The following is an 18,829-nucleotide window of genomic DNA, read 5'->3' as shown; positions in this document are numbered from 1 at the left end:
CACGTGTTAATTTTATTAGACGTGACGACACACTTCAATAATACAGTCATAGTGTGTTCAACTACGTTTGCGGCACGAGTCCATTTCCTGTGCTTTGTGTGTGTGTGTGTGTGTGTGTGTGTGTGTAGGAAGTGAGTATTGATGGCTCTGTCACAGTTTCATTGGAGCCTCAGGAAATTTTCCACTGTTGGATTTTCCAGTCCAGGTGATTCATCAGAAAGGTGTGTGTGTGTGTGTGTGTGTGTGTGTGTGAGAGAGAGAGAGCACTGAGCTACATATAAATCCTCCACTCAACAAGAGATAATCCTGCCTTTTTTAAACACTCGTTCTCAGCACATTCAGACGCTCATTTTTTTAAAGTAATTTATCCAAAGAGTAAAATTTTGTACATAAACAAAGAAGATGAAAAGAAATATTTGTGGAATTTTACAGTAATTTTCTTTTGTTTATGAATACCAGGATGACTTCAGCGAGTGTTAATTTAGCCGTTGCTGATTAAAAAGTAAACACGCGGCAGTGTTTATGGAGTGTAACGAGGTGCAGTGATGAGTGTTAATGCGTGAACAATACACACCTCTGATCTGTGGACTGATTAAACACAGACACGGTGTTTACTGCTCTGTTTTACACTCAAATTACTTTTGGGATGATGAAACACACCTCACAGTCAGTGAAGAGTGTGTGTGTGTGTGTGTGTGTGTGTGTGTGTGTGTGTGTGTGTGAGAGCGCTCCAGTACAGGATGATATATTTATTCTTTTCTTTATTTACCTTCAGGGTTTGAGAACAGTACTGAGTGATGAAGCAGAGTTACTGTTAACACACTGGAGTTGATTATTTTCCTCTAACAGCACGTTCCAAAGTGTTTTATTCCTCTTACACCACAGTGATTTACCAACAGTTGCAACTTTTAATTATTAATAAACAACACGTCATACCTTTTCCCCACTCATGGTTCCATTTAATCTCAGTGAGAGGACGTAGTTACTTATGTTACAGCAGCGATAAACACTCCTTCCCTCACCACTCTCTCTTTATTCTCCCTCATAAAGTTAATAAGACAGAAGAAATCGCAGCTTGTTCCATCATGTTTCCAAAAAACCATAAAGAAGTGTAAACTCGTCTGTCCTGAAGACGTCGGAAAACTTGCTCCCTGCTTCACCTCTGACCGTCCCACAGCGCTGACACTGGAGACTCCTTCCACACATGTCAATGATTACACTCGTTTTATTCGGTTTCTTATCAGAGGACCGTTCGCTGGACACGCCCCTGTGAATGAGCCGTTACTATAGAAACGATAACGACCCTGAACGAGTGCATTTAATATAAACCTGTGCTGTGTATTAAAGGAGTTGTGTGTTTACAGTTTCATTTAAAGCTGCTCTGTTGTGCAGATCATCATGAGGCTTATTTCGAGAGCTGCAGGGTTTGGGGGAGGGTGGTGGGGGGAGGGTGTGGTCGGGGGTAAATATTTACCTGCCTGGAGCAGAAGCGTCTTGAACTGCACCTGTAGGCCAGATGTTTGCTGGAGGAACTCTATGGCAAGGCAGCTGTCCTTCTGTTTATTTTCCCCCCACTGGCTATCTGGGTCAATACTCCAGACCCGGGTGTGTGTGAGAGAGAGAGAGAGAGAGAGCTCACACAGTATGTTTGAGTGTAGGTGTGTTCAATTCCTCAACTCAAATTCAAGTCCTGAGATGCAGCACAAGGCTTTGTGTTTATTACATACATTTATAATACACACACACATACACACACACACACACCACCGTAACATCATGACTAATGAGCAGCAGATGGATTTACCACACACACACACACACCCAGACATAACTTCTTCAGATGTCTGTCAGACCTGCGAATGTGAAGTCAGACAGACAGATGGATTGAGAGTGAGACTGGGAGATGGAGACAGTTTTTTATTCTCTCTTTGCTTTTTATTATGTCTGTCTGTCAAAATGTCTCTATATTTATCTGTCTGTCCCTTAACCGTCTGCCCATCTATTGGTCAAGCTGTCTGTCTTTATCTGTCTGTCTGTCTGTCTGTCAGATGAGGCTCACGCACTTCACCCTCTTTCAGCTGGAGTGTTTCCTCTCTGAAACGCACCTGATCCCCAAATCACTCTCTCAATGAGTTAAACGTGAGATCTGTCCATCATCTGACTCTGTGACTGTATTTTATGGAAACGAGAGAAAAGAGAGAGAATCCTGTGATTGTTCTTGGAGCCGCAGCAGTGAGGATCGACTGTTCTGCAAAGAGAATCGGAGCTGTTTTGTGTGTGTTATCAGGAGTGTGTTGTGGTTGGGTTTGACGTAACAAATCGCTCCTTATAGAAGTGATGTTGATGATATTGTGTTTGTTTTGTCCTTGCTCTCACACACTAATAGACGCAGGATAAACTGGATTCAGGAATCTGCTGCGCGTGACAGCGGATGGATCCGATTTCCTCTCGGACTCTCAGCACTGCTGTTCTTCACCAAGAGAATCAAACACACTGAAAATATCCGAGCCTCAGAGACCACAGTCCTGAGAAATCTGAACTACACTCGCAGCGTGAACTCGGCTTCATGCAGCGTAGCTCTGTGTGTGTGTGTGTGTGTGTGTGTGTGTCTCAGTGTAAATATGTCTGTGTGCTCCATAGGCTCCAGGTGTCTCAGATGTGTCTCGCTGCCAATCCAGTCTGAGCACTCGCACATCTCACAGACAAGATACTCGCCGTGACTCCGCCCACACTGAGCTGATCCAAACGGATCACTTTGAAGCGTCTGTGTCAGACACGCCCATCTCTCCTACACTCACTACAACACTGCAGCACATAGTGGGTCAACTCGACGTCCTCACACAGGTACACACACACACACACACACACGTTTACATTTCTTTTAGCATGATAGCATCTAAAACCTAAATCATGATGAATTTGTTTATTCAGCGTTATGGCGGTTATTCAGAATGAACTGATGTCATTGTGGAGAATGTTACTGTGGTGTGCTGAGGTTTGTAGTGCCCTTTACACAAGTGTTCACTCTGCTCTGAGTGCTACTGAATTATTAACACAGGGTGGAACAGAGAACCTCAGCGGGGAGGTGAAACTCTAAACTCAGAGTTCAGCTGCAGCTCTCAGGAATAAACCGAGCAGCATGGAGCTCGGCGCGAAACACACACACACTCGGAGCAAACCCCCCATGCCTCAGTTTTAGAGCAATCACATGATCACCACAAGCCACTAAAACATGCCCGTCTGAACATTACACACATTTACTTCATAAGCATTGGTCCTATCATCAGGAGCTCATGAGCTCTAATTCCAGTGATGCCACAACAATCAAGAGAGCAAAACTCCTCCTAAAAGTGCTCTCAGAGAGGGCGGGGTCACCTACACACTACTGTCATTTACACTCACGCTAGCCAATCACCAGCGTCTGTGAGCTCGAGTGTGTGGAAGTGGGCAGATAGCGGATTCCTCCGAGTGTGTTATGCTGCATCAGATGGCTGTGTGATGTCTCACGCCTCAGAGACACCCGGTGACGACCTTCACCCTCCCTGGTGTGGTGTAATGGGGAAACCTGTCGGGGGGGGAGTCGCAGGGAAAATGCCATTTATATTACATTCATTTCCCTCACTGTACCACTTTCATTTGATCTGTTTCTCATCAGCGCAGCGTCTGCTGTACGAGTCTCGAACTGGTGAGAGTCAGTGCTGAGCGATTCAACAAGAATATAAATATCGTGATAAATCAGGTCACAATACGCTTCTGAGATACTGTGGATATTTTTATCATAATTAAAATTTTTTTATATATATTTAAAAACTGGAAGAAGCTGATGCTAAAATTGTATAACTTTTTAGGGATTTTTTGAGGGAGGGCTTATTGAAAATAAAACGTATATATTTAAATATAAATCTTCATTTTTGTTATTTTTTATGTAACGGTAGTGCAGTGCTGTGAACCTGTTTACTGTGATGCACACTGTTTGTTGTAGAAATGTCTGAGAATCATGATTTTTTTTTTTATATGATATAACGCTCAAGCTTTACTTTTATAGTTGAAGCGTTTACAGTGTTTAACCCGTTGCTATGGTGATACAGGAGCCACCTGAATTTGGTGCGTTTCTGCTCGTTTCAGTTAAAATGGACGAAACAAATGAAACGTTCACCTGGTGGAAAAGCCAGTTCACTGAAGGGGACTGAGGGCACGGCCTGAAAGAGGTGTACATGCTTCTGGTTGAGGCTTCTTTCCATTTGCACCAGTTTTTATGTAGGTGATAAAATCTGACCTATGAATATTCATAAACCTCAGTCCTGTGAGCCAATAGGAAACAAGATGGTGAAACTGCACGACCTTTGAGTTGCTTCTCGTTATTAAGTCGCATCTCGCTGAGCTTTATTCTCGCTGTGTTCTTTCTGTTCTTCAGCTCACATCTGTTGGAAAAACATCTTCCATCTCCTCCACCTCCAGATGTGAGAGTTTATTAGAATTGTTTGGGGTTTTTTTTGTTTTGTTTTTTTTGTTCGAGTCTCTGCATCATTACATCCTTTAATTGCTTTCATTTCACAGAAGGTTTAAACTCTACACTTCCTTTTTCAGGGTTATGACCTTTATTTACACTTGCAGCGTTTGCCTGCTTCCTCTTCGGATGATGCTGAGGTGCTTTTGCTGATGTACAGATCAACGCAGCGCTAACGGCTAACGTACAGCACACAGAAACAAAAAAAACTCCAGCAGCTGGAGGGAGAGATGAATAATTTACAAGAAATCAAGGACACACACACACAACAAAACAAGAGAGTTCAGTTCATGAGATTATAAACACTACTGGCTACAGATATCGATAATATAGAAAATAATAAATATAATTCCCTGCTGAATTATTCTCTCACCTTTAGTTTATTAATCACAGTTTTATGAAGATTATTGTAGGATACATGTTGAGGATTATCTCTCCGAAAAAAATCTAAATAAATGATACAGAATTGTAGACGACTGCATTAGTCATGTACAAATATTCTTGGTTTTTTCCTTTTATTTTGTTTTTTGAACCAGGTTTTCAGTCTGAGTCATACAGCATCCATCTGATCTCGCTCTCTCTTTCTGTCTCTCACTCTCTCGTGCGTGCTCTCTCTCTTTTTCTATCTCCCTTTGTCTGTCTGTCTCTCTCCCTCTGTCTCTCTCTCTGTCTCCCTCCGTCTCTCTCTCTCTCTCTCTCTCTCTGTGTCTCCCTCCGTCTCTCTCTCTGTCTCCCTCCATCTCTCCCTCCCTCCGTCTCTCTCTCCCTCCCTCCATCTCTCTCTCCCTCTGTCTCTCTCTCTGTTTCTCCCTCCATCTCTCTCTCCCTCCGTCTCTCTGTGTCTCCCTCCGTCTCTCTCTCTCTCTGTCTCCCTCCATCTCTTTCTCCCTCCGTCTCTCTGTGTCTCCCTCCATCTCTCTCTCCCTCCGTCTCTCTCTCTGTATCCCTCCATCTCTCTCTGCTCCCCCCCCCGGTTTATTGATCAGGAAATCACACTGCTGCAGGAAGGAAATATAAAACCTGATTAATTCCCTTTAGTGTGAAACTGGAGTTGAGCTTCTCGAACCGTTCTTACGGCTTCAAGGTCAGAAATAGAAATAAAATGCTGTTAATTGATTTTATACAAACTGTGGTTTTAAAAACCCGATCTCCTGCTCTGTTTATTTCAGGATGGTTTATAATTTACAGAAATAAGAATTTGTTTTATTTGAGTTATTTTAATGGCGTTCCCAGACGCTGGCACTCAGCGCTCGCTTCAGAAATCATGCGGGTTTGTGTTCAGACCTCAGGAAGGACTAAAGACTGAATATTCACGTGTGTGGGCGGAGTTTAATTAAGCCTGGCACTCAGTGGTGCGTGATTCTGATTGTAAGCTCGTACACCACGTCAGCTCATTAAACTTTAATCATGTGAGGAAGATGGTGGTCCAGATCCACGTTTTTCTTAAATGAATATGAATATGAATATGTCTTTATTGTCATTGCCACAAGTACAACGAAATTGAAATTATTGAAAATTAAAGGTTTTGAAGGAAAGTGTTGGTTCTATTTCCTTCACTCCAGACCGCCAGGGCGGTGCTGAAAGCACTAGTGGAAGGATCTTTGCATCCGCGCGTTTCGAGAATCGCATACAAAAGTTGTCATCTCATGATGTATGACGTGCCTGCCTATATAAGGCAACAGCCCACGTCATTTGGCCTCTTCTTTTTTCTCGCGTTGGAATCGCATCTCTTCTATTGGAATTGTGTGTGTGTTATCAGTTAACTGTGGGAATATCTGCGACAATCTACAGTGCAGCTCGTGACTGAAGAGGACTTCAGTGGGACTCGACTCCACGCGAGCTGTTTGGTCGCTAAGGTAACTTGGTTAACATTATTTTGAGGTTGTTTATGTATCGATAGTCACTGAATCTTGGCTGCCAAGTTTTCAGGGACGGCTATTATATCGGTCTTGTCACAAACTGTTCGGTTGCCGGCAGGTTTGTCAGTGTTGAGTGAGTTAGCGAATTGGTTGCCAATAACGTTAACGTGTACTTACAACTTTACATGAGCATCGTTTTTCTGGTTGCTAGTAAATCCTTGTCTGTAGCGGTAAAGTTGTGCTTGCGAACTCGCTAGCCTTGGTTGCCAGGCTAGCAAGCAGCGCTACACCTTGCTTCTTAAAAAAAAAAAAATCGTGGGTGAGTAGACACTGAGGTGGATTCAGTGAGGTTGTTCCACTTGCCCCAATCTAATGGAGGTGCTGGATGCACATGATCGCTGCGCAGAGTGCCTTGGCATGCAACATCTAAGGGAGGCAATGTCTGATCCATGCCCTTCCTGTGCGTTAATGCCACTTACTGTTAGCCAGGCGCGGTTGGCTGGTATGGAACATGCGTCTAGCAGTTTTCTGCTCTCGGATTCTCAGACACAGCGTAAGCATAGGCTTTTACCACCAGTGCATGCAAAACAGCGCAAAAAATCTAGGTCTTCTGAGTTAGAGCGTAAAGTGGAACTGCTCTTATCTACAGTGGAGCATCTGCTGCCTCTGCTTGCAAGGCCCCCCCACAGCAGGGGCACAGGTAGGTACTGTAGAGGAACAGCCTGCACCGCCTGCCTCCTGGTCACCCGTTGGCTCATGTTCTCAGCCACCTGACCAAGAGGAAGTGATGTCTGTGGCTGCCTCAGACACCTTTTTCAGTCAGTCGTCTTCCTCGGCGCAGCCACCAAGCGAAGTCCTGCCAGGTGTTGAGCCCCGTGATTCAGGCAGTGATGTTACCTCTGGGCGATCTGGGGAGTCTGCCTCAGTGGTGGGTTCGGTGGAGGCCACACTGAAGGCTTTGCTTGCACGTTTGCAGTTGGACACCCTGGCGCCTCCTACCAGATCTGAGAACATGTTCCTGTGCCGTGTTCAGCGCGGCTCTCTGGTAATTCCACAGTGTCGTGACTTTACTTCTGTGGTGGCCTCTGCCCTGGAGGCTGCTACGAAACCTGCCCGTCCAGACCAGATGTCTCGCTTGCTTGCGGAGATGCAGGACCCCGGTGCTGTTGGCTTGGGTAGCATGCCAGTAGTCGAATCAAGCATTGCTTCGCTCATTGTGTCTCCCGATGAAGCACTTCGGGAGCAGGTGCGTTGCCCTAACACTGAGTGCCGCCGCACAGACAAGCTACTTTCTCGTGCTTACAACTCTACTGCCTTTCTTGGCAGGGTGTCTAACTCACTGGCACACGTGCTTATGCTGCACTCGACACTCAACACATCATCGGCAGACCCACTGGCGGCTGAGGTACTGGAACTTGCACTGCCGGCTATGGGTGTCATTGCCAACCAGTGTGGCACTACCTTGGGCACCTTGCTGCAAGCCCATCGACAAGTGTGGCTGGCTCAATCGCCTCTGCCAGAAGTATGCAGGAACAACCTGAGGCACCTCCCACTGGCACCTGGACAGGTCTTTGGGCCAGCAGCTCAAGAGGCCCTTGACAGACGTGTGTCTGTTACAGAGTCTTGCTCCCGTCATGTGGGCGTAGCACCCACTTTCAGAGCTCCGCCAAACCCTTCTGCCTCACGCTTTAGGCATGTGGCCCTTAGAGCTGCACAAAGGTCTCTCCATCGACCCCAGCAGCAGGCCCCCAATCCCCCACCTCCCTCATCTCCCTCGGCCAGGCAGGGTGGCGCTCAGCCACACGTGAGTTTTCGCCCTTTTCAACAGACGGGTCCTCCCCGCCGTCGTCGCCCCCCCCCCCCCCCCCCCCCATCCCTTCTGAAAAACGTAGACAGGACCACTGACAGGTCAGGGCCAGTGGCAGGAGTTTTTACAGGAAGCCAGCTAGCGTGTTGGCGCGAAATAACAACCAACCAATGGCTACTCACCACCCTTTCAGAAGGGTACCGCCTGCAATTCTGCCGCCGGCCACCAATGCATTCGGGTGTGAGGCAGACAGTTATAACCAATTCAAGACAGGCAGAAGCCTTGTCGAGAGAAGTTCAGTTGTTACTACAAAAAGGAGCCATAGAGATGGTCGACCCCATTGTTCACCCAGGGGGTTTCTTTTCAGTTTCTTTTCTCGTTCCAAAGAAAGACGGCGGGTTCAGGCCAATTTTAGATTTAAGAAGGTTGAACCAGAGGAAGTGCAAACTGGTCCCAGTCCAGGCAACACATTTCATCGGCCTTGCCCTGGATTCGAATACTATGCTGGCCAGTCCCACGCCAGACAGAATAAGTTCAATTCTCACTGGAGTGAACCACCTTCGTGTCGGGGGAACTCAGCGTTATGTTTCTCTCCTTCAGCTGTTGGGGAAGCTTACAGTGGCCTCAGTAGTCATTCCTCTGGGTCTTCTGTGGCTAAGGGCTTTTCAGAGATGGCTTCTTCAACTGCGTCTGTGTCCAGTGCAAGACAGACACATGAGGGTGAGAATAACATGCTGTTGCATGCTCACGCTAAGACCTTGGTCCCAGGCACACTTTCTCACTCGTGGAGTTCCACTTGGTCCCCCACCGGGACGGTGGGAGGTTATCCGGACAGATGCTTCCCTCATGGGTTGGGGTGGAGTCTGGCGTCGGTAAGGTGTGAACGGCACCTGACCTGCCCCGTGGCGCACGTCCCACATCAACACACTGGAGTTGATGGCGGTGTTTCTGACGTTGCGCCACTTTCAGGAAGTGCTACAGGGCAAACGTGTATTGGTACGTACAGACAATGTGGCAACTGTTTTTTTCTATCAATCATCAGGGGGGCACAAGGTCTGTAGCTGCGCTTCAGGTGGCTCACAGTCTCCTAGTATGGGCTCAGGACAACCTCTTTTCCATAAAAGCATCTTATCTACCTGAACGCCTAAACAGTGTGGCAGATGCTCTGTCACGTGGCAAAGTGTCTCAAGGGGATTGGAAACTGCATCCAGACATGGTGGAACAGATCTGGAAAACCTATGGGAGAGCAACTGTGGACCTGTTTGCGAGCAGTCAGACAACTCATTGTCCGACATGGTTTTCCCTGGGAGAAGAAACGGCAGCATTGGGCCAGGATGCTCTGGCCCACGACTGGCCGAGGGCCATCCTTTATGCCTTTCCCCCTCTACCACTGTTGTGGAGGACTCTGCCGTGTGCACGATCACAGTCACCATGTGCTATTGATAGCTCCTCATTGGCCATCCAGGCCATGGTTCCAGCTCCTGCTGTCACTACTAGTGGGACCCCCTTGTCAGCTGCCCAGCAGGCCTGACTTGCTGACGCAGATGGAGGGCAGGATTCAACACCCATGTCCCGAACGCCTGAAGCTCTGGGTGTGGTCCTTGGGGCCCCAGGGCTACTACTGGAGTGTTCAGAAGGGACCAGGAACACTGTGGTGAACGCACGTGCAGAATCTACCCGACGCTTGTATGCAGGCAAGTGGAAGGTGTTCTGTGATTGGTGTGCGGAGCGCAACATTGACCCCCTAAGCTGCTCTGTTCCACAGACTTTAGATTTTCTGCAGCACCTTTTAGAGCTTGGCAGGGCTGCATCTACACTTAAGGTGTATGTTGCAGCACTAACAGCCCACCGTTCAGAGGTTGGAGGTGTTTTACTTGGGTCCCACCGGCTGGTGGTAGCCTTTTTGAGAGGGGCATTTCGTCTTAATCCTCCTCGTTTTGTGCGGAGTCCGTCATGGGATCTGAACACTGTGCTTGAATCCCTTTGCTTGCCTCCTTATGAGCCCCTGTCAGCATCTGACATTAAGTGGCTCTCTGTTAAAACGGCTTTTCTCCTTGCCATCACAACAGTCCGGCGTGTGAGTGAGCTACATGTCCTCTCGGTGAGTACTGTTTGTCTTCATTGGGGCCCTGTGTTTGACAGTGTTTCATTGTGGCCTAACCCAGCTTTCCTCCCGAAAGTCTTATCTCCCCAGTTTAGCAACCAGCCGATTTTGCTGACTGCTATACCGGCGGACAGGACGGACTTGTGTGCAGAGTTGTGCCCTGTCAGGGCTCTGAGGTTTTATTTTGATAGGACGGCAGCCTTTCGTACGACAGACCAATTGTTTGTTTGTTTGTTTGTTTTGGTGGTGCTCCGAGAGGAAGGCCTCTGTCCAAGCAGCGGCTCTCCCGTTGGGTTGTGGAGGCAATCACCCATGACTATGAATCTATGGGACATACTGTGCCCTCTCCTGTCCGCTGCCATTCGACGCGTGCTCAGGCAACATCATGGGCAGCTCTCTGGAGCGTACCACTCTCTGACATTTGTGCTGCTGCAACTTGGTCCAATACATGTACATTTGCCCGGTACTACAGGCTAAATGTTGTGTCCATGCCATTGCTGTGTGCAGCTGTTCTTCCAGAAGGTGGTGATGCTCTTCTGAATTCCTCGTGACTGGGTTGGTATTCGTCTTCCACTAGTGCTTTCAGCACCGCCCTGGCGGTCTGGAGTGAAGGAAATAGAACGCTGGTTACACTGAGAAATGGTCCTATAAACAACTTTACCAATATAAAAGATGACCAGGACTACAAAAATGCAGAAAAATAGGCTTTACTTATCCAAATGCACCTGTTGGTTCAAAAGTTAAAGTGCAGAGAACCTCACAGCACAACATGAAGTTACCTTAAAATATAATATAAATGCCTCAGCTTTCATGTAAGAAAAAAACTATTAATACTAGTACTGTGTGCAGGCAGTCTCTCCTGAAGACTAAATTAAACAATAATTATAAACTAATAAAATAAATGGCTCAGGCTTCATAGAAGAAAAAAAACAATTTGAACAGAATCTCACAGTATGATGCTGAAGCTGACTAAACAATGGAAAATAAAATACCATTTTGGCAAAAATGTTGGCATCCATTAATTTCTTGTATTAAGTAAAAAAATAATGTAAACATAACACACTTTCAGAATTTAAGCCTGTATAAACACTGACTCGCACATGCTGCTTCTCTTGAACGGAAACACGGAAGTAAGCAGTGTTGCCAGATACTGCTGACGTTTTCCAGCCCAAAATATATTCAAAACCCGCCAAAATGCACTTGAAACCCCCCAACTGGGCGGGAAACCGCCCAATCTGGCAACACTGGAAGTAAGGCGGAAGGTAGTTTGTCGACGTCACCTCAAGACGACGCCAATGATTGGTCAAATTTGCGGGAAAGTTGCGGTGATTGGATATAATTGCAACACCGCCCTGAATTCGCGGGGATTGGTTGAATTTGCAAATTGCAACATCGCGAAATCCTGGAGGGTCTGAATAACATCATTTAAATGTGTCATGTACAAAAACGTTTTGTTTATTGATTGGAACTGTAGAGATTTTTATTCCTGAAGTTTCCTTCAAAAGAACACTTTGGGCCCAACCTGACATTTACATTTTTTTTTTTTTTAGCAGATTTGTTTTGAGTTTTTCAGCTTTTGGATTAAAGTCACGTTGTTGAAGTGAGCAGTGAAACACACGTGTGTGTGTGTGTGTGTGTGTGTGTGTGTGTGTGTGTGTGTGTGTGTGTAAGAGCTCAGTAATAAGTACAGAGTGTGAGGGGTCGGGATCCAGTGGGACACGCTGAGTGAAGGCTGTAACAGTGTGATCCAGAGCTTGGACGCTTCAGCTTCTTTAACCATAAACTCTGAGCAGATCACTGGAGTGTTCACGTGTTACTGATGTTAATGAAGCGCCTCTGTGATCAGGAGCACACTCACTGTGTGGGTTATTAACGAAAATCACACTTTACTTTTTCCATAGATTTTAACTTTCATCCCTTTTATCTCTCTCTCTCTCTCTCTCTGCAGACAGTGGCCATATTGGAACAGAGACTGACACTGACGGAGGACAAACTGAAGGAATGTGTGGAGAACCAGCACAAAATCAGTCTTCAGCTCCAAACCCGAGAATCGGTCTGATCTCTAACAGCTCCGTTCCCTCTTTCTCACCTTCTCTGAACCTGTGACTCTTTTTTACACCAGCGGGAAAAGACACTCTTTAAACCATCCTGTTCTTCAGCGCGTTAGCTGCTAGCAGTGAGATGTTTACACGTTTGTTGTGGCAGCAGTGACTTTTAAACCAGCTGTGTTTTATCACTTTTATATTTTTGTTTTAGTTTAGTGTGTGAACTCTATGCTGTTTGTGTTTTACATTAAACTTTTATAAGTCTGCTAAATCTGTGTTTCATCATAAACTGTGTTCATGAAAACTAATGATTGTTTTCCTGCAGCAGGTTTATGTCATTAGTAAACCGTTAGCTAGCAAGGGAGCTAAGTATACAGCGAATGTTCATCTAATTTTTTACTAACTGATATTTTAGCAACCTGTTCGGTATTGGGCTAATTATTATACTGTTAATTATTTTAAGTATAAAATTAGCATGCTGTAACTGTTAGCCAATTTTACAACAAAGTTTCTGCAGTAACAGTTTATCGCACGCAACATTATCGGCTCTGTAATCATTTCGCATATCAGTTTTTAGTGTTCCAACAATGTTACTTTAACATTTTCTGAATGTTAGTATGTGTATTTCTGAAGGTAGTCGAATGTGAGAAACGTTCTAATAATGTTATGAAGCTAACCCTGATTACAGCAGACGTTTTTAGAACATTGAATGAATGTTATTTCTATAACATAACAGCCAGAACTGCTTATAAATCCATTAGTTTAAACGTTCTGAAATGTTCTCTGTTAGCGAGATGGCAAGAAATAAAGAAAGATGAGTGAATAATTTTATCAGAGGATCAAACAGAAGGGTGAAGGGTTTAGTGCTGAATCAAAGCTGCAGATAAACGAAGAAACGGCTCACATTTAATGTTTTTATGTTGGAATTTAATGAAATGGAGCAACTGCAATCTGCACATGTGGCCCACGAGGCCGAGAGGAGGAGAAGAGCTCAGACGGGTTTTCTTCCTCCTCTCTTTGGCCTCTTATAGCGATAACATCTGGATACATTTTTCATTTTTCCCTCCTGAATTTGTTCTGTGTCTTTGTTTCTGCTCAGAGTTGTGACGTTAAATTCAGACTCTCGCTCCAGCTCACTGTCTGTGAGTCACAGTTGAATCAGACAGATTAGTGTTTATTTTATAAGAGAGTTAAAGATTTAAACTGTGTGTGTGTGTGTGTGTGTGTGTGTGTGTGTGTGTGTTTTGAATCAAAACCAGCAAAAATAACAAATAATGATTTATGAAAATAATTTTAATATTTCATTCTTCTGGAACTGAATACACCTGGATTATTATTTGTATGTGAGAGATTTCTCTCCATGTCATTCTTGTTTCTCAGGTTCTCCCAGGTGGGAAATTTCGGGGGGGTGTTTCATTCTGGGAACTGAGGCTTCATTCACGTCTTTTTCCGTTTTCACTCACTTCCCTCTTCCAGTTTCACTTCCGGAAGAAAGAAAAACATCCCTTTAATGATGCTGGGGATTTAAAGGGGAAGTCTTTACTGCTGATAAACTTCACTCATATCCCTGTCCTGTTATAATGTCTACATAAATACACCACTGTATACACGGACATTATACCCTCCATACATCAGAACATCCGTTTATATTAAAGTGAAAAAAATTGTTACCGCATTCGAGTAAAGGTTAACACTAAGCACCGGTGTTAATGTGAGTTTAAATACATTATTAAATTATTGTATTACTTGCGCCATTAGGATATTAATTACCCCGTCATACCATGCTGCCTTCCTCCACACCTTCACACACTGGGTTCTACAGTGGTGCCGAAACCTGGGCTTGGGGAAGAACCCGGCACCACCACAGAAGCCTCCACCCTCAGCGAGATCATCAGGACCCTAGAGCAGCAGCTGTGCTTCGAAGCCCTCATGCAGGAGCAGGTTGAGAGCTGGTGGGCACTCCAGAAGCTGCTGCATCCCACCACATCTCCAGCTGTGTCCCTGCCACTATGCCACATGTGATGCTCACCAAGATGGCCTCCACAGATAATCTGGAGGCCTTCCTGGAGCTCGTTGAGTGTGTGGCAGCTGCGTGGGAATGGCCGGAGGTGGAATAGGCTCTGCAACCTTGCTTATGCACAGCAGCTGAAGGACTCCTGTCGAGAGTAGTTAATGGCAGAGGAGTGGGACGTGGAACATATCATCGAGCTGGTGGTACTGGAGCAACTTGTTGGTTGACTCCTGACAGGAATGGTGGGGTAGGTCCAGCGCCACCAGTCCGTGCCCCTGGATGAAGCCATTCAGCTGGTGGAGGATCATGTGATGGTGAGTTGTGGTCCAGGTGTCCCCTTGCCCCTCTCTCACTCACTCCTAGTCCTTCCCTGGTCCCAGCTCCCCAGAACCAAGCTGTGGGGGGGCCCCAAACCAGCCTCCTGAACCCACTTTCCGCCACATTTTTCCATCAGGCCCCAAAATGACAATCCCGACTGTACAACAGGGGCACTTGATTACAGGAATTTGCACTAACAGATAAAATATACTGCCTTAATTTCCTAAAACCATGAAGAGAGGCGGTTCCTGTGCCTCTGGCAAGAGTGGTTACTGAGAGGGAGGAGCTAGGACCAGAGGAAAGTCTAAAAAGTACAGCCTATTTTACCCCGGTCCCCTGTGGAGACCACCTCTCACCGTTCCAGAGAGCACAAGTTGCAAAAGGACGTTTCCAGTGCGTTTTCACCTCTACCCAGTCCTGTGGACCTCATAGACCACCACATTGAGACTCCTCCAGGTGTGGTTGAACAGAGCCACCCATCTCGGTTACCTGAACACAAAAAAATGGTTCAGGATGAACTGAACGCTGTGCTCAACATGGAAGAAATCAACAAGTCCCACAGTGACTGGAGCAGTCAGGTCATTCTGTTTTAATGTGGACTTTAGAAAAGTCAGTGTGGTGTCTAAATTTGACACGTACCCGATGCCTTGCATTGATGAACTGCTGGATCAGTTAGACACAATTCGCTTTTATTCGACACTGGACTTAACCAAGGGGTATTGACAGATTCCCTTGACCTCAGTATTGAGAGGGGAAAAAATGGTCTTTTCCACTCCATTTGGGTTACACCACTTTGTCACCCTTCTGTTTGGGTTGTTTGAAACCCAAGTGATATTTCAGCATCTTATGGACAGAATCCTCTGCCTGCACAATCCATCTGCTTCTGCATTTAGACTTGAGTGTAAAACTGTTCATGACGACTGCAGTCCTTAAAGTTATCATGGTGATTGGAGTCCTAAACCATTGCAGCAAAACTGTAGGTGTCCAGAGCATCTTCTAAGTGTATCTTTAGACTGTCCATATGGGGGCCATCCTCCACAGGAATGATGTGATGAGAACCTCAGCTAGAAGTAGGGCATCAGGATGGATCAGGCAGGTCCGAGGAGCAGGAGAGGTTCAGCATCTTACTGGTGTCTCAGGAGTGATGTGTAACTCGACAGAGCGAGAGAGAGAACACAGGTTGTTAGGTTTGCCCGGTGTCACCTAATAGTTAAGAACAGTGTACATTTTGTGCTGAGTGCAAGCAGGGACTCTGGCGAGACTAACTATGAAATCATAACTAAAAGGGTAACACAGGCATGAGGGAGCCACTCCACCGTCAACAAACCCAAGTGAGCGAGTGAGAGTGGGAGGGCAACAGCATCCATACATCCCAGTTTACCAAAACACTCCATACCTGAGGATCCTCCAGATCTCCTCCTTTACCTCATAAACACCATTAACAAAAGGCTTGACTAAACGGATGTGTTTTCAGCTGAGACTTAAACACTGAGACTGTGTCTGCATCCCAAACACTGCTTGGAAGGCTGTTCCATAACTGTGGGGCTTTGTAAGAAGGACTTGATGATGTCCCTGATGTTGTTAGGACTAGGACTGTTTTGGCCTCTAGAGGCCGCTGTTATTTCCTTTTCATGTCGTGTTTATTTTGGCCTCTAGAGGCCGCCACTGTTCCTGTGTTTTGTGTTTGTGTTAATTGCCTAATTATCTTCACCTGTGTCCTTAATTAGTTTGTCTATTTATACCCCTGAGTTCAGTCCTCTTGTCACGGAGTCTTTGTGCTGTTATGTTTATCTCCAGTTTCCTTTGTACTGTGTTTTTTGATCTTCTTAGCTTTTGTATTTTTGCACTTTGCTTTTCTTTTGGATTATACTCTTTGGGTTTTTTTTTTTGTCTTTTGTTTTGCCCTGTATATAGTGTATATAGTTTAAATAAACCTTTTGATTCTTTTTCTACTTCCGCCTCACGCCTCTGCATTTGAGTCATCCCCCTGGTGGCCTAGTGGGGGTTTGCTGGATTATCACACCAATGAACCAGGTTCGAATCCCAGCAAAACCCTAACAGAAAGACTCCGTCATGACCGACTCAGCAGAGGCTGCTTCAACTGTCTACCCGGCCAACCTTCAGGGAATTATGGCAGCTTTGACACGCTTCGGAGCGACCATGGACGCTCATGGACGTACGCTCACCAGCCAACGTGAGGCCCTCGCTCACCACGAGGAACTGCTTCAGCAAATTGGGAAAACCCTGGCACAGCTGACATCTCTGCCTGCATCTCCTGCTCCTGATCCAGTTCCTGCTCCTGATCCAGCTCCCACTCCTGCTCCAGTGCCTCCTGCAATGCTGCCTTCTTCACCTCGCGAACCCAGCCTTCCTGCACCACAGAGGTATGACGGCAAGCACAGTGAGTGCCGAGAGTTCCTTACCCAGTGTCAACTCACCTTTGAGCTTCAGCCTACCACCTACACTACGGATCGCCGCAAGATTGCCTTTGTGATCACCTTATTAGCTGGTAAGGCGCGAGCCTGGGCTACTGCTATCTGGCAAAGACAGGGACCTGAGTGCTTTGATTTCCAGCTGTTTTCTGAAGAGATGCTTCGGGTCTTCGATCAGGCAGACATCAGTACCGACGCAGCCCGAAAGCTCATGTCCATCCGGCAAGGAGGAAGCGTCGCAGATTACGCCATCTCGTTCCGAACACTCGCAGCAGTAAGTGGATGGAACGAGACTGCCCTGGTGTCAGCCTTCCACCATGGTCTGTCTGACCCCATCAAGGACGGTCTGGCCTCTATTGGATGCCCAAGTGACCTCGAAACCCTCATCTCACATGCTATTCGTCTGGACAACAGGATGAGAGAACGCCACCAAGCCTTGAGCCCCCCCAGCCTCCCTACCTCTACCTGGAGACCGTCTACCTCCTTCAGTGACTGTCCAGAACCCATGCAAGTGGGTCGTACTCGCCTCTCCGCATCTGAGAGGGAGCGCAGAAGGAGGGACAAGTGCTGCATCTACTGTGGCAAGCCTGGTCACTTCCGAGCATCATGTCCCGAACTCTTGGGAAAAGGACCGCCCCGTCCAGCCGAGGGAGGGTTGTGACGGGGCCTACCCTCTCTCCCGGACTCCCTGGCCAAGGAATCTACATCCCGGTCTCCATCTCCTGGGGTGAGTCTGTCCACTCTTGTCAAGCTTTGATAGACTCAGGGGCGGCTGGGAACTTTATGGATATTCACTTCGCCCAAAGCATCAATATACCTACTGCACCTCTTGAAGTCCCTCTGTCTGTGTCTGCCCTCGATGGCCAAGCGTTAGGTGATGGAAGAGTCACCCAAGTTACTTCTCCAGTCTTCCTCCAGTCTCAAGGTCACAAGGAAGAAATATCCCTGCACCTGATTCCTTCACCTGAGTTCCCAGTTATTCTAGGCCTTCCTTGGCTTACTCGCCACAACCCTCGCATAGACTGGGTAACAAGCCAGGTTGTGGAATGGGGCCCTGCATGCCATGCCTCTTGTCTACTCTCTAGCTCTCCTGTGTCTCCTGCCGAGCCCCCTGATCTCACCGAGTTATCTCAAGTTCCCACAGAGTACTGGGATCTCAAGGAGGTATTCAGCAAGAGCAGGGCCGCCGTTCTTCCTCCGCACCGGGCCTACGACTGTGCCATCGACTTGCTCCCTGGGACTACCCCTCCTCGTGGCAGACTGTTTTCACTCTCTCAGCCAGAACGCAAGGCCATGGAGGAATACCTCAAAGATGCCCTGGTCTCTGGGTTTATTCGACCCTCCACTTCACCTGCTGGAGCCGGCTTCTTCTTTGTCGGCAAGAAGGATGGGGGGCTCCGACCATGTATTGATTACAGGGGCCTGAATAAGATCACTGTGCGCAACCGATATCCCCTTCCGCTGATGTCCACAGCTTTCGACCTGCTCCAAGGCGCCACTGTCTTCACCAAGTTGGACCTACGGAACGCATACCACCTCATCCGTATCCGACAGGGAGACGAGTGGAAGACTGCCTTTAACACCCCGTCTGGGCACTACGAATACCAGGTGATGCCCTTCGGACTCACCAACGCACCAGCTGTTTTTCAGGCCCTAATCAACGACGTCTTAAGGGACATGATTAACCTATACGTTTTTGTCTACCTCGACGACATCCTTATCTTTTCCAAGACCGTGCAGGAGCAC

General features: G+C 46.8%; 1 protein-coding gene across 2 annotated transcripts in view; it reads left to right on the top strand.

The window, feature by feature from the left end:
* The window catches only part of poc1a (POC1 centriolar protein A), a 41,487-nt gene extending 28,894 nt beyond the window's left edge, over positions 1-12,593 (top strand). For both annotated transcript variants that reach the window (XM_060910135.1, XM_060910136.1), the window contains 2 exons: positions 2,641-2,844; positions 12,226-12,593. In XM_060910135.1, the coding sequence (XP_060766118.1) occupies positions 2,641-2,844; positions 12,226-12,336 (315 nt within the window). In that variant the 3' untranslated portion in view covers positions 12,337-12,593. The remainder of the gene's footprint in view (positions 1-2,640; positions 2,845-12,225) is intronic.
* The last annotated feature ends 6,236 nt before the right edge of the window (positions 12,594-18,829 follow it).

The sequence above is a fragment of the Neoarius graeffei genome, chromosome 26, assembly GCF_027579695.1.
Source record: "Neoarius graeffei isolate fNeoGra1 chromosome 26, fNeoGra1.pri, whole genome shotgun sequence".
NCBI lineage: Eukaryota > Metazoa > Chordata > Actinopteri > Siluriformes > Ariidae > Neoarius > Neoarius graeffei.
Note: the sequence above shows the minus strand (reverse complement) of the source record. Positions and strands in the feature narration are given on the sequence as shown.